The 15023-nt window shown below is 44.3% G+C and overlaps 1 protein-coding gene across 4 annotated transcripts in view; it reads right to left on the bottom strand.

Annotated features, from left to right (window-relative positions):
- The window catches only part of NCLN (nicalin), a 57327-nt gene extending 51408 nt beyond the window's left edge, over positions 1-5919 (bottom strand). For 2 of the 4 annotated variants that reach the window (XM_058163567.1, XM_058163569.1), the window contains exon 1: positions 5580-5919. In XM_058163567.1, the coding sequence (XP_058019550.1) occupies positions 5580-5766 (187 nt within the window). In that variant the 5' untranslated portion in view covers positions 5767-5919. The remainder of the gene's footprint in view (positions 1-5579) is intronic. The other 2 variants (XM_058163565.1, XM_058163566.1) reach the window with 1 other exon arrangement.
- Between the last annotated feature and the right edge of the window lie 9104 nt (positions 5920-15023).

Below are 15023 nucleotides of genomic sequence, written 5' to 3'. Positions count from 1 at the left end.
TTAACGGATTTTAATTGGGGAGGAGGAGATCTTTAGAGATTTCCCACGTTTATTACAGTAACTGAGAGAGGGAGTGAGAATGGCACTTTTTCTTCCACTAGGCTAGATATTACAGCTCTCCTTACTTTCAATTTGTCCAGTTTATTAACAGCCAGGAATATTTTCAGATCTGAAAGTGTGCCTGGCTGGTTTTTTTTCTAAGTCGTTGCCCACCCTTCCCAAAATGGGGATGTGGCACTATGGAGGTGATTAAAATAGTATGTAACACCCTGCCTCCTTCCTGTGTGCCCTTTGCTCCCTTCCCTCTGCATTCTGGTTAGCTTTTGTTTAATTCAATTTTAAATTTACGATCCTTATTTATTGTTTTAGTGTTTTATATAATTGAATGCCTGTAAGCCGTGTAGAGATGGGCAGTGTTCAAGTTTAATATTTGCCAGATTTACTTTTTCAAACAGCAGTATATCTTGTGTTAATAAGAAACTGACATAACATCCGAAAAGCAATTCAGAAAGGACCAGTATGTCTGGTCTTTCTTCTGATATGGGACTAAATGGGCACAGGGTGCGTTGCCAAGAGATTGGAAGGTGTGTGACCTATGCCCACACCAATAGCAACAGCACTTAAGACTTATATACCGCCTCACAGTGCTTTACAGCCCTCTCTAAGCAGTTTACAGAGTAATCTGAAGTGTCCAATAGAAATTGGACAGATTGAATTCCTGAATATGTAAGGTAGTCCTTGACTTACAGCCACAGTCGAGTCCAAAATTTCTGTTGTTAAACGAGACACTTATGTCAGTTTTCCCCATTTTACAAACCTTTCTTGCCATAGCTGTTAACTGAATCACTGCAGTTGTTAAGTTAGTAACACGGTTGTTAAGTGAATCTGGTTTCCTCATTGACTTTGCTTGTCAGGGTTGCAAAAGGTGATCACGTGACCCCGGGACACTGCAGCCGTCGTAAATACGAGTCAGTTGACACGCATCTGAAATTTGATCATGCGACCACGGGGGAAGCTGCAATGCTCGGAAGTGTGAAAAATGGTCCCGAATCACCTTTTTCAGTGCTGTTGTAATTTTGAATGGTCACTAAACAAACTGTTGAAAGTCGGGGGCTACCTGCATTACCAAGACGGTCAATGAAATATTGTGATGTGTGTCTTGCAGGACAATTTATAAAAGAAGTGAGGAAACACTGCTTTTAAATTACTACAAAGAAAGTTACATAAACCACCTCTGTGCTGGGCTGGATCAGAGATTAAGACACCGTTATGATGGCCTAGCCTTTAATAACAGGTAGTAAACCACAGGCAGAGATAAAGAACAGCCCTGGGCAATTATTTTAAGAAATTGTTTTCTACTTGAGTTTTGAAGCTCCTTGGTCTTCGACTTACGGCCAGAGACTCAGTGACCATTCAAAATTATGACAGAACTCCTCCCCAAAGGCACTCATAGCCCAGACCTGTAATTCCAATAGGTGCCAGCTCCCTTAGGGTCACATGACATTTTGGTATTCAGCAACCAACCTGCATTTACAGCCATTTAGAATATAGAATAACAGAGTTGGAAGGGACCTTGGAGATCTTCTAGTCCAACCCCCTGTTCATTTTGGCTGGAAACTGGAGTTTACCACCAGTTTCCAACCAAAAGCATGTATGACGAGCAATGGATTTGCTTACAGCTATGGGGTTCGCTCAATAACCACTGCAAAAAGATTGTAAAATCAGTCACAGTCACATGATTTGCTTAACGACCGGCATGACTTACAACTGTATTTTCAGACTCAATTACATCGTAAATCAAGGACTACCTATATGAACAGAAATCTTGACAGAAAGACTGCAGAAGGGGATATTTGAGGACACAACACACCATAATTGCAGCTTGCGTGCAGCCGTCTTTATCGTCCCTATGCAATACTGCAAGAGCGTTGAATTACGTTACCGCATAATGCACTATTGCAACATCCCACTATTGAAGTAGGGCTAGTTCTTAAAATTAGAAAACTTGTCAGGCTAGCTGTCTCTCCGTGTAGTAAGAAATTACTCTGTTCTTCTGCTTTAATCTTAGGTAGCTTTTTTTTTTTTTGCTTAGAGATAGTCTTCTATTTACAGCCTTTTGTTTAGTGACCGTTACGATGACACTGGAAAAAGGGACATATGACTGTTTTTCACACAACTGTTGCAGCATCCCCAGGGTCCCCTAATCAAGATTTGGACAGTTGGCAAAAGACATGAGAGTTTGCAATCTCCCCGGGGTCACGTGATCCCCTTTTGCGACCTTCTGACAAGCAATGGGGAAGCCAGATTCATTTAATAATCACATTCATTTAATAACCGCTAACAACTGTAGTGATTCAGTTAAAAACCGTGGCAAGAAAGGTCATAAAATGGAGCAAAACTCATTTAACTGTCTTGCTTAGCAACAGAAAATTTGTGTTCGATTGTGGCCGTAAGTTGAGGACTACCTGTAATTTATTTTACCAACAAATCTATGTGGCGGCCAGGAGTCAAAAATGATTTGCTGCACTAACCAATCAATCAACCAACCAATCAATTTTTACAACAACAGGCCAGGATTACTTAGTCCTTTTGCCCCTCTGATTCAACCAGAAATAACAAGCTCTCTGTAAATAAGAGAAATGCTTCCCAAAACTATTTGAGGGAGGGGGGGGGATAAGATTCCAATAGAAGAGCAGAGACACAGAAGTTCCAATAATGAAAGAAATTTCAATAAAAGAGAAAATCCAGGTTGTAACTTCAAGGAGCACCTGGATTCCTTGAACCGGTGTGGAGAGGTGGCTTCAACACACAGGCCCCTCACATACCAAATTTCCCCCAACTTCTCTTGACAATCCTGCTTAAGGTGCAGAAGAGGTCCGTTGACCAAAAGGTCTCTCCTGCATTGCTAAGACTGAATCCCGGCACTGTCAGCTAGGCTGCATTAAGTAGGGCCTTTGTCCAGACTGTGCAGAAATTCCAGCCAAAGGGTGGACCCAGCCAGATAGATCTAGATGAGGTAAACAGCTGTGTCATGCTTGCCCTTCCCTTCCCTTCCTCGAGGGCTCCTTGGCAGACCCTCACCCATAAAGGGAGAATATTCGTAACTCAGGACTGAAATAAGGGGTCCTTCGTGTTCTTTGAGATTGGTTGTTTTCTTGCCGACGGTTCGTTACCCAAATTAAATAAAATTATTGTGTGATGGCAACTAGTTTGGGTAGTGAAATGTTTGCCTTTCATTAGTTTTAAAAGTTGAGGAATGGGGGTCCTTGGTGCTCTCTGAGTTTGGTTCTTTTCTTGCCAACATTTCGTGACTCAAACTAGATAACATCATCAATACTGGGGTGTAAAGGGGTGGATTTGGTGGAGAGGAGGAGGAGGAAGGGGACTGTGGGGTCTTTGGTGTTCTCTGAGCTTTTTTGTTTTCTTGCAGGCGTTTCATGACCCAAATTAGGTTAACATCATCAGCCATTATTATATAAAATGACAGCAAACCCTACTCCCTGACTAGTACTGATGTTACCTCCGTGGGTCATGAAACGTCTGCAAGAAAACAACCAAGCTCAGAGAGCACCAAAGACCCCCCACCAGTTCACTTCCTCATCCTCTGCACCAAGTGCGCCCCTTTTCTAGCCCTGATGATGTTACCAAGGTGGGTCACGAAACATTTGCAAGAAAGCAACTAAGCTCAAAAAGCACCAAGGACGCCACAGTTGTCATCGTCCTCGTCCACCACACTCTTCTAGCACTGATGATGTCACCTAGGTGGGTCGTGAAACATCAGCAAGAAAACAACCAAGCTCAGAGAGCGTCAAGCACTCTACAGCCATCCCCCTCCTCTCTGTAAACCTCACCTCCTTCTAAAACTGATGATGTCACCTAGATGGGTCATGAAACGTCTACAAGAAAACAACCAAGCTCAGAGAGCGTCAAGCACTCTACAGCCATCCCCTCTCTGTAAACCTCACCTCCTTCTAGAACTGATGATGTTACCTAGGTGGGTCATGAAACGTCTACAAGAAAACAACCAAGCTCAGAGAGCGTCAAGCACTCTACAGCCATCCCCCTCCACTCTGTAAACCTCACCTCATTCTAGAACTGATGACGTTACCTAGGTGGGTCATGAAACGTCTACAAGAAAACAACCAAGCTCAGAGAGCGTCAAGCACTCTACAGCCATCCCCCTCCTCTCTGTAAACCTCACCTCCTTCTAGAACTGATGATGTTACCTAGGTGGGTCATGAAACATCTGCAAGAAAACCACCCAGCTCAGAGAGTGTCAAGCACTCTACAGCCATCCCCCTCCTCTCTGTAAACCTCACCTCCTTCTAGAACTGATGATGTTACCTAGGTGGGTCATGAAACGTCTACAAGAAAACAACCAAGCTCAGAGAGCGTCAAGCACTCTACAGCCATCCCCCTCCACTCTGTAAACCTCACCTCCTTCTAGAACTGATGATGTTACCTAGGTGGGTCATGAAACGTCTGCAAGAAAACCACCCAGCTCAGAGAGTGTCAAGCACTCAACAGCCATCCCCCTCCACTCTGTGACTCTCACCTCCCTCTAGAACTGATGATGTCACCTAGTTGGGTCATGAAACGTCTGCAAGAAAAGAACCAAGCTCACGGAACACCAAGGATCTCCACAGTTCTCCTCCTCCTCCTCTCCACAAACCCCTCTCCCTTCTAACACTGATGATGTCACCTAGTTGGGTCATGAAACGTCTGCAAAAAAACAACCCAGCTCAGAGAGCATCTACAGCCCTCACCCTCCTCTCTGTAAACCCCACTTCCTTCCAGCACTGATGAAGTCACCTAGATGGGTCATGAAACGTCTGCAAGAAAACCACCCAGCTCAGAGAGCGTCAAGCACTCAACAGCCATCCCCCTCCATTCTGTGAACCTCATTCCTTCTAGAACTGATGATGTCGCCTAGCTGGGTCATGAAACGTCTGCAAGAAAATAACCAAGCTAAGGGGACACCAAGGATCCCCCCAGTCCTCCTCCTCCTCTCCACAAACCCCTCTCCCTTCTAGCACTGATGATGTTACCTAGTTGGGTCCATGAAACATCTGCAAAAAAAAAAAACAACCCAGCTCAGAGAGCACCAAGGACCCCCCCTCACCCACCAGCAGCCCCTGTTAAAGCTCTTGGGGGCTGCTTGAATTTCAGGGTCATTTGCCCCCAAAGAGGGAACCTTCTGGAAGGCTTATGGGGAGGGGGGGGAGGGTTCCTATCTCAAAAAGAGGGGGTGCCTTCAGGCTGGGGAAAAAAAGGGGAGCCCATGAATCAGCTCCTCCCCCCCCCTCTTGTCAGGTTAGCAAAGACGAAGCTGGGGAAGGGGAACGAGGGGTCTTTATCGCAAGGTTTCTCGAAGGCCGGGCCTCCACCCCACCCCCGGGGTTTCCCAGGGCCCAGAGCCCCCGCCCACACGCGGCCCGGACTCCAGGTCCCATCGTCCCCAGTCCTGGTGAGTGGGGATGGGAGTTGGAGTCCGGCCCTGCGGTGCGGGGGGGAGGGGAGGGGAAGAAGGCCCTGAAGAGGGCCAGGAGAGCCGCCGCCGCCGCCCCTCCCTCACTGACCGTAGGGCTGCCCCCCGAGCTCGTACTGCTGCATGCGGTAGACGGTGAACTCGTGGGCGGCCGAAGCCGGCGGCGGGCCCAGCAGGAGGAGCAGGACGGCGGGCAGCACCAGCAGGAAGCTGAGCGGCAGGCACGAGGCCTTCAGCAGCACCGAGCCCAGCACCTCCTCGCCGGCCTCTTCCAGCATAACGACGGCGGCGGCGGCGGCGGCGGTTCCCGGGCGCGAAGGGACGAGGAAAAACGCCTCAGGCGGAGAAGGGGCGCGGAGCACGCCGGGAAGTGGAGTCCGCCGGCCTGCCTGGCTGGCACCGCCCCCTCTCACTCCTAATCCTCCTCCGCGCGGGGCTTTCTGGGAAGCGGAGGTCACGTGCCGCGCCCTCAACCGCCTTTCTCCCTCAGCCGCGAGGCACGCTGGGAAACGGAGGCGTCTTTTTTATTTTTAAATTCCTGCTGCTTCTTCTTCTTCTGAGGCGTTTCTCAGACCTTCCTCACCTTTCGAAGGGAAATCTAAAATCGTGCGTTAACGCTCGGAGAGGGCGTGTGTGTCAAATGGAATTTGTCTCCCTCAGAGAAAAAGCGAACGAGCGCTTGCTTTATAGGGCATGCCGGGAAATGGAGTCTTTCTCCGCCCTAAATACCAGCCGTTTCGCCGTTGGGGATCGTCTTTGAGGCCCGCGCGTTAAGTCTCGCGGCATAGGGCATGCGCAGAGTTGGCCGGGGCAAAAAAAATAGACGAAGCCTTTTTTTCCCTTGGCCCGAGTGCGCAAGGCACGCCGGTAAATAGAATTCTCCTTGCCCCTAAAGCGGCGTTCCGATCTCGCCATTGAGTCGCGCAAAGATTGCTGGGAAGCTTCTCTCGCGTGGGTTGATGGGAAAAGAGACCGTAGAGATAGAAATTATTACCACCTTTGGTGATGTTAGGTAACTCTTAATATCTTTGAACTATGCGTCCACTGCAGTCGTTTATGTTGCAAACTTCTGAGGGCACCTGGCCCGTAATGGCGTCTGCCATGCAAGCTAGAAAAATTAAGTGATGAGAATTCGTCATCTTTGCATCTATAGAGGTTTCCAACCTTGGTCCTTTAAGACTTGTGGACTTCAACTCCCAGAGTTCCTCAGCCAGCTTTGCTGGCTGAGGGATTCTGGGAGTTGAAGTCCACAAGTTTTAAAGGGACCAAGGTTGGAGACCCCGATCTATAGTGATAGTTAGAAGACCGTAGATGTATGTAAAATAAGAGGTATGCAGATCCTAAAATTCCGGGTTCCTTTTCAGTCCCCCCCCATGATTTCTCAATTGTAAAGTACTATGCTTTTATCCCAATTTATTTATTTATTTATTTATTTTATTCAATTTATTTATTTTATTCAATTTTTATGAATAAAAATTCCAATGATTTTCTTTCTTTCTTTTTTTAATTGTTTTTTTAAATACTTTTTATTTTTAAATTCCTGCTGCTTCTTCTTCTTCTGAGGCGTTTCTCAGACCTTCCTCACCTTTCGAAGGGAAATCTAAAATCGTGCGTTAACGCTCGGAGAGGGCGTGTGTGTCAAATGGAATTTGTCTCCCTCAGAGAAAAAGCGAACGAGCGCTTGCTTTATAGGGCATGCCGGGAAATGGAGTCTTTCTCCGCCCTAAATACCAGCCGTTTCGCCGTTGGGGATCGTCTTTGAGGCACGCGCGTTAAGTCTCGCGGCATAGGGCATGCGCAGAGTTGGCCGGGGCAAAAAAAAAATAGACGAAGCCTTTTTTTTTTTTCCCCTTGGCCCGAGTGCGCAAGGCACGCCGGTAAATAGAATTCTCTCCTTGCCCCTAAAGCGGCGTTCCGATCTCGCCATTGAGTCGCGCAAAGATTGCTGGGAAGCTTCTCTCGCGTGGGTTGATGGGAAAAAGAGACCGTAGAGATAGAAATTATTACCACCTTTGGTGATGTTAGGTAACTCCTTAATATCTTTGAACTATGCGTCCACTGCAGTCGTTTATGTTGCAAACTTCTGAGGGCACCTGGCCCGTAATGGCGTCTGCCATGCAAGCTAGAAAAATTAAGTGATGAGAATTCGTCATCTTTGCATCTATAGCAGGGGTTTCCAACCTTGGTCCCTTTAAGACTTGTGGACTTCAACTCCCAGAGTTCCTCAGCCAGCTTTGCTGGCTGAGGATTCTGGGAGTTGAAGTCCACAAGTTTTAAAGGGACCAAGGTTGGAGACCCCTGATCTATAGTGATAGTTAGAAGACCGTAGATGTATGTAAAATAAGAGGTATGCAGATCCTAAAATTCCGGGTTCCTTTTCAGTCCCCCCCCATGATTTCTCAATTGTAAAGTACTATGCTTTTATCCCAATTTATTTATTTATTTATTTTATTCAATTTATTTATTTTATTCAATTTTTATGAATAAAAATTCCAATGATTTTCTTTCTTTCTTTTTTTAATTGTTTTTTTAAATACTTTTTATTTTTTTAAAAAAAACAAGAAGACATAAACATATAATTGTTTTTTAAATTTAATTGTTTTTTTAAATACTTTTTATTTTTTTTTAAAAAACAAGAAGACATCAACATATAATTGTTTTTTAAATTTAATTGTTTTTTTAAATACTTATTTTTTAAAAAAAACAAGAAGACAAAACAAACAAACATAAAACATATACTCCTTCTTTACATCAGCATTGTATCCGTATTCCTCTATTATTTTCATTTTTCCCCTCGTTTTCTTTAATTATACTTATCTTTTTGTCCCATTATCCCTTATTTCTGTATATATTCCATCATACCTTTCATTATAACTGTAATGTATCTTTAAATGGTTTTGGCGGGAAACAAGCACGTTGCTGATTGGTTAAAGCCGCCGGTTGAACTGTATATAAGGAGAGGTTTTTCCCCAGCCTGGTTGCTGGGTTCACCATATATTAAAGAGCTGTTGTCACTACCCTGGTCTCCAGCCTCGTTACTTCCCGAACTTAACAATAACAATTCATTTTCTTTCATGCACTACCCATTTTTTGGATGTGTGACCTTTTCCCCTTTTTCGTCATTTACCCTTTCTAATTTCTGTCCAATTATACAGTTTATTCCATACTGTAGGAATTTAGCACCCACCCCCCTCCTAGAAGAATGAAATATTCTAGGAAATATTTTAAAAAGCAGAATATTATACCTTCCTGGATGAGAAATGGAGAAACATATTTTAAAGACAAAGGAGCTCCCTGCAACTTCCTGACTCCCCCCCACCTTTGTCAATGGGCCATTAAAAGCCTCAGCTAAGCTCACTCATTCTCCCCACCTTTGTCAATGGGCAATTAAGGCTTCAACCAAGCTCACTCAATCCCCCCATGATTTGCAACACAATACAACTGAAACTCACCACATGGCAAGGCTCAAGCAAGCTTGAGAGACAACCTACACCATTAGCTAAGACTCCCACCCCCTGGGAGTCTGACAACCAACCAGGATACACTTCCTGTGCCCCAGAAAGGTCAAAGCTCAGAAAAAGCATAAAGCCAAGGAGCACACAGGATCTCGGGCCCTTTTTCTGTTCAGGATCTCAAGCCATGTGATCCTGGCCACCATTAAACCATCTTTCCAAGCAGCCTCCATGTTTCCAGTGTCTTTGTCCCCACTTGGAACTGAACCCAGATGGATATTTCTTCCAACAATACTATCTAATATTCCGTATCTTCCTTTTCTTTTATCTCCTTTGTTAATTTATCCATCTCAGCACAGTCCAGGATTTTCCTTATCACTTCCTTCTCCGACAGTATGTTCTCATTTTTCCAGTTCTGTGCATAAGAAATTCTTGCGGCTGTTATTATGTGTAAAATTAGATACCTTATTTCTTTACTATATTTCCTATTGAGTATTCCCAGCAAAAAGGTCTCTGCTTTCCAGTCTATGTGTTGGTCAGTTATTCCTTCCAGCCATTTTCTGATCTTTTTTTTAATTGTTTTTATTCACAACTTTAAATCAGGGGTCTCCAACCTTGGCCGCTTTAAGACTTGTGGACTTCAACTCCCAGAATTTTGCTTCTGGGAGTTGAAGTCCACAAGTCTTAAAGCGGCCAAGGTTGGAGACCCCTGATTTAAATCATAATTACATTTTTACAGCTTTCCAATACTGGCATTTTTAGTAATATCCACTATCTTTCGGTCGATTCTATACATATGCATTTTATATGTTACATACTTCGTTATATAATTAATACATTTTACATACATCCCTACCACACATTAAATATAACACTTCATTATAATATCTTCTCTTTTACTATACACTATACAGCTTTAAGATGAGTGGACTTCAGTTCCCAGAATGCATAAGCTACCTGGGGCATTATGGGAGTTGAAGTCTACTCGTCTTAAAGTTGCCATGTTTGCCGCAGTCAACATTTGCGGACTTCAACTCCCAGAATGCATAAGCTACCTGGGGCATTATGGGAGTTGAAGTCTACTCGTCTTAAAGTTGCCATGTTTGCCGCAGTCAACATTTGCGGACTTCAACTCCCAGAATGCATAAGCTACCTGGGGCATTATGGGAGTTGAAGTCTACTCGTCTTAAAGTTGCCATGTTTGAAAAACACTGTTATATCCATTGCTTTTCTATAGACGAAAAGCAAATTCTGGCATAATAATGTCAAATTTTAATTTGGGGCTTTATTAATATTTTTAAAATTTTAAAACTAAATTTTAACCGGGTTTTATTATTTATATGTCTATTTTAAATATTTGGCCTATTTAATAAGTTTTTTAGATTAATGTTTTACTTTGTATATTTATGTGTTTTTATATGGCTGTACACCGCCCTGAGTCCCTAGGGATAGGGATATTCATAAAAGTATGAATAAATAAATAAATAAAATAAATAAAATTCGCTCTGTTAAATGAGAACAGAAAAGAAGTCCCGTTTTCAATCTTTTTGTTAATATTCTGGTAGCAGCTATCACAAAAGTGAGGGAATAAGGTTTTTTTAAAAAAAGAAACCCAGGTGTATTGATCCCAGTATTTTTTCATGCATTCGTGAATATAATGTGCAAAAACTCTTCAAGGAAATTATGCAGAAGACACTGTCATGTGAAAATGAACTACTGATCATGTATGATCAGTAACCATTTAGATATGAGCCAGCCGTGTGCAGCAGCTGCTAAAAAAGCCAACACAGTTCTGGGCTGCATAAACAGGGATAGAATCAAGATCACGTGAAGTGTTAATACCACTTTATAAGGCCTTGGTAAGGCCACACTTGGAATACTGCATTCAGTTTTGGTTGCCACGATGTAAAAAAGATGCTGAGACTCTAGAAAGAGTGCAGAGAAGAGCAACAAAGAGGATTAGGGGACTGGAGGCTAAAACATATGAAGAACGGTTGCAAGAACTGGGTATGTCTAGTTTAATGAAAAGAAGGACTAGGGGAGACACGATAGCAGAATTCCAATATCTCAGGGGTTGCCACAAAGAAAGCTATTCTCAAAAGCACCTGAGGGTAGAACAAGAAGCAATGGGTGGAAACTGATCAAGGAGAGAAGCAACTTAGAACTAAGGAGAAATTTCCTGACAGTGAGAACAATTAATAAGTGGAACGACTTGCCTGCAGAAGTTGTAAATGCTCCAACACTGGAAATTTTTAAGAAAATGTTAGATAACCATCTGTCTGAGATGGTGTAGGGTTTCCTGCCTGGGCAGGGGGTTGGACTAGAAGGCCTCCAACTCTGTTGTTATATTATATATGTATCATTCAGGATTTAAAGTTTGCCTAAAAGCTTACCTAAATCCTGTCATTGCATGAGAGAAATAGCTAATTCCAGAGTGATTAGAAGCAAAACTATGTACATTTTTTTTCTTTTAATGATCCCGTTAATCCCTTGCATAGGGGTGGAGTCGGGGCAACTGAATGGAGCTGAGTGTTTACTGGCCGGATGCCCTTCCTGTCGCCAATGCAGAGTTGGCAGCAGATATATACTCATTGTGGCCAGAGAGAGAGAAATATTTGCCGCTATCTAGAATCGAACTCACAGCCTTCTGATTGTGAACAAACTACGTACATCTCCAGCCAAAGTGATCTATCTGGGTTTGACTGGCCATTATGTACAGATGTACAGATTAGAGGTTCTGCTGTGACAGTGGAAAGCTTTTTTAAGAAGTAGGCACATAATCCATCAGGGCCAATAGATAGAGATTGAAGGGCCTCTGGTGGCTCAGCAGACTAAGTCTGTCTGTTATTAACACAGCTGCTTGCAATTACTGCAGGTTCAAGCCCCACCAGGCCCAAGGTTGACTCAGCCTTCCATCCTTTATAAGATAGGTAAAAAGAGGACCCAGATTGTTGGAGGCAATAAAGTTGACTTTGTATATAATATACAAATGGATGAAGACTATTGCTTAACACAGTGTAAGTCTCCCTGAGTCTTCGGAGAAGGGTGGGGTATAAATGCAAATAAAAAAAATAAAAAAAGAGAGATGGTTTTAGGTTGCGTAGTGCCTTTTCAATATTATTTTCTGTAAAACCAATACGTAGTAGATCGTTGCAATTGGTTGTGGTACAACTAGGAAATGTGGGGCCACGCATTATTTCACACATTCTTATTATTTCACACATTGCTTCACACTTATGACCATTGCAGGAATCCCTATGGTCACGTGATCAAAATCCCTATGGTCAGGTGCACTACTATTAATCTTCTCATCGTGCCCATCAGCCATCTCTTTCCACTTAACTTTGTTGCTGGCAATCCTTATGATTTATATTGATATATTGACCATCAATTGTGCTGTAAATGTTGTACATTGATGAACGTATCTTTTCTTTTATGTACACTGAGAGCAGATGCACCAAGACAAATTCCTTGTGTGTCCAATCACACTTGGCCAATAAAGAATTCTATTCTATTCTATTCTATTCTATCAAAATGTGGGCACTTCGCAACTTGTGGTGGCAGTGTTCTGAGATCATGGGATAAGTTGCAACCATCCCAGCTGACTTCCTACTAGTAAAGGAAAGGCAGCCAGATTCACTTCGTGACTGCATGATTCGCTTAACGACTGTGACAGAAAAGGTCATAAAATGGAGCAATTTTTATCCAACCACCGCCTTGTCTTAGCAATGGAAATTTGGGGGTCAATTGTGGTCATACGTTAAGGATTACTTGTATTGTAAATAGTGTATGTAAGCAGTGTGTTACCTTAGGGCAGGGTTTCACAAGCTCAGCAACTTTGAGATGTATGGACTTCAACTCCCAGAATTCCCCAGCCACCAATCCTTTAAGAGGGTTGGACTTCAACTCCCAGAACTCCCCAGCCACCAATCCTTTAAGAGGGTTGGACTTCAACTCCCAGAACTCCCCAGCCAGCAATGCTTTAAGAGGGGTGGACTTCAACTCCCAGAACTCCCCAGCCAGCAATGCTTTAAGAGGGGTGGACTTCAACTCCCAGAACTCCCCAGCCAGCAATGCTTTAAGAGGGGGTGGACTTCAACTCCCAGAATTCCTCAGCCAGCAATGCTTTAAGAGGGTTGGACTTCAACTCCCAAAACTCCCTAGCCAGCAATGCTTTAAGAGGGGTGGACTTCAACTCCCAGAACTCCCCAGCCAGCAATGCTTTAAGAGGGGTGGACTTCAACTCCCAGAACTCCCCAGCCAGCAATGCTTTAAGAGGGGTGGACTTCAACTCCCAGAACTCCCCAGCCAGCAATGCTTTAAGAGGGGTGGACTTCAACTCCCAGAACTCCCCAGCCAGCAATGCTTTAAGAGGGGTGGACTTCAACTCCCAGAATTCCCCAACCAGCAATGCTTTCAGAGGGGTGGACTTCAACTCCCAGAACTCCCTAGCCAGCAATGCTTTAAGAGGGGTGGACTTCAACTCCCAGAACTCCCCAGCCAGCAATGCTTTAAGAGGGGTGGACTTCAACTCCCAGAACTCCCCAGCCAGCAATGCTTTAAGAGGGGTGGACTTCAACTCCCAGAACTCCCCAGCCAGCAATGCTTTCAGAGGGGTGGACTTCAACTCCCAGAATTCCCCAGCCAGCAATGCTTTCAGAGGGGTGGACTTCAACTCCCAGAACTCCGCAGCCAGCAGCGCTTTAAGAGGGGTGGACTTCAACTCCCAGAACTCCCCAGCCAGTGTGATCCAGGATAGCCCAACATCAGAAGTCTGATAGCCTCTTTTGCAACTCACCAATTTTATTCAAAGGCAGAAACTTTCTGAAACGCATCAGATGCATGGGATAGTTTGTATATGTAGTTTGTAAATAGTTTTGGGCCTTATACCCTTTCTATGATTAACCTATGAAATCCTATTCCAGGGTAGGAAACACTAAGAGTTACAACATCACCGGTAAGCATTGGTCAACAGCTGCTCCGGATGCAAATGAATCTCAGGTCCTCTTTTGTAAATGGATGAGTAACACAAGATCCAAAAAAAAATTACATTTCCTCTTGTTTAAGAAAGGCTGTTCCCTTGGAATTTCTCAAACTTTGAGGGACACCCTTGTACAGCACAAAATGTTCTAATCTGCCCTCTCCCTGTCATGCTATGCAATTCATACTTTCCGTCCATTGATTGCTAAAATGTCTTGAGGTTTCTTAACCTTCGCAACTTCATGATGGCGTAGACTTCAATTCCCAGAATGTCCCAGCCAGCCACCTGGGAGCTGAAAGGCCACAATGCACCAAAGGTGCATTTTTCGAAAGGCAACGGAATTTTGTTTTTTCCTTAAAGACGTTTCCCTTCTCATTCCAAGAAGCTCGCTCTGTTCTGACTGAACGGAAGAACCGTCAGAACTGAAGAAGCTTCGTGGATGAGAAGGGAAACGTCTTCAAGGAAAAACAGAGTCCAGTTGCATTTTGGGGGAAAAAGCACCTTTGGGATAACCATGACCTGGATGACTGAGAATCAGGGATGGGATATAGCCGGTTCAGGGAAAACCGGATGTTAATTTTAATCTAGTTCGCCGAACCGGCTGTTGCAAGGACTGGCTGACCCCACCCACCCACCCCTCCCAGGAGTCTCCACACAGCCCGTTTTGGATGCCAGGTAAGTGCAGGGCCTGCACGGAGACTCTGTGGGGGCAAAAAATGGACCTATCTGAAGCTCTGGAAGTCCGGAAATGGGCCCATTTCTGGCCTCTGGAGGGCCTCTGGAGCCTGGGGGAGGCTGTTTTCGCCCTCCTGGAGGCTCAAGGAAAGCCTCGGGAATCTGGGGAGGGTAAAAACGCCCCCTCCCTCATGGTGCAGGAAGCCGAGGAAGCCACACCCACCATGGCCACGCCCACCCAGCAATCTGGCAGAGAACTGGTGGCTAAAATTTCTGAATCCCACCCCTGATAAGAATCTCTATAGACATAAAACCCACAATCTTAAAAATCGTCGAGTTTGGAAAACACTTAGAAATTTGCGTTTCGGTTTTCGTCCTTCTTCCCAATACGCAAAACAGAACATGGACTATTTCTGACCACGCGTAG

This window comes from Ahaetulla prasina, chromosome 1, assembly GCF_028640845.1.
Source record: "Ahaetulla prasina isolate Xishuangbanna chromosome 1, ASM2864084v1, whole genome shotgun sequence".
NCBI classification, from domain to species: Eukaryota; Metazoa; Chordata; class Lepidosauria; order Squamata; family Colubridae; genus Ahaetulla; species Ahaetulla prasina.
This window is presented reverse-complemented; position numbering and strand designations above follow the sequence as displayed.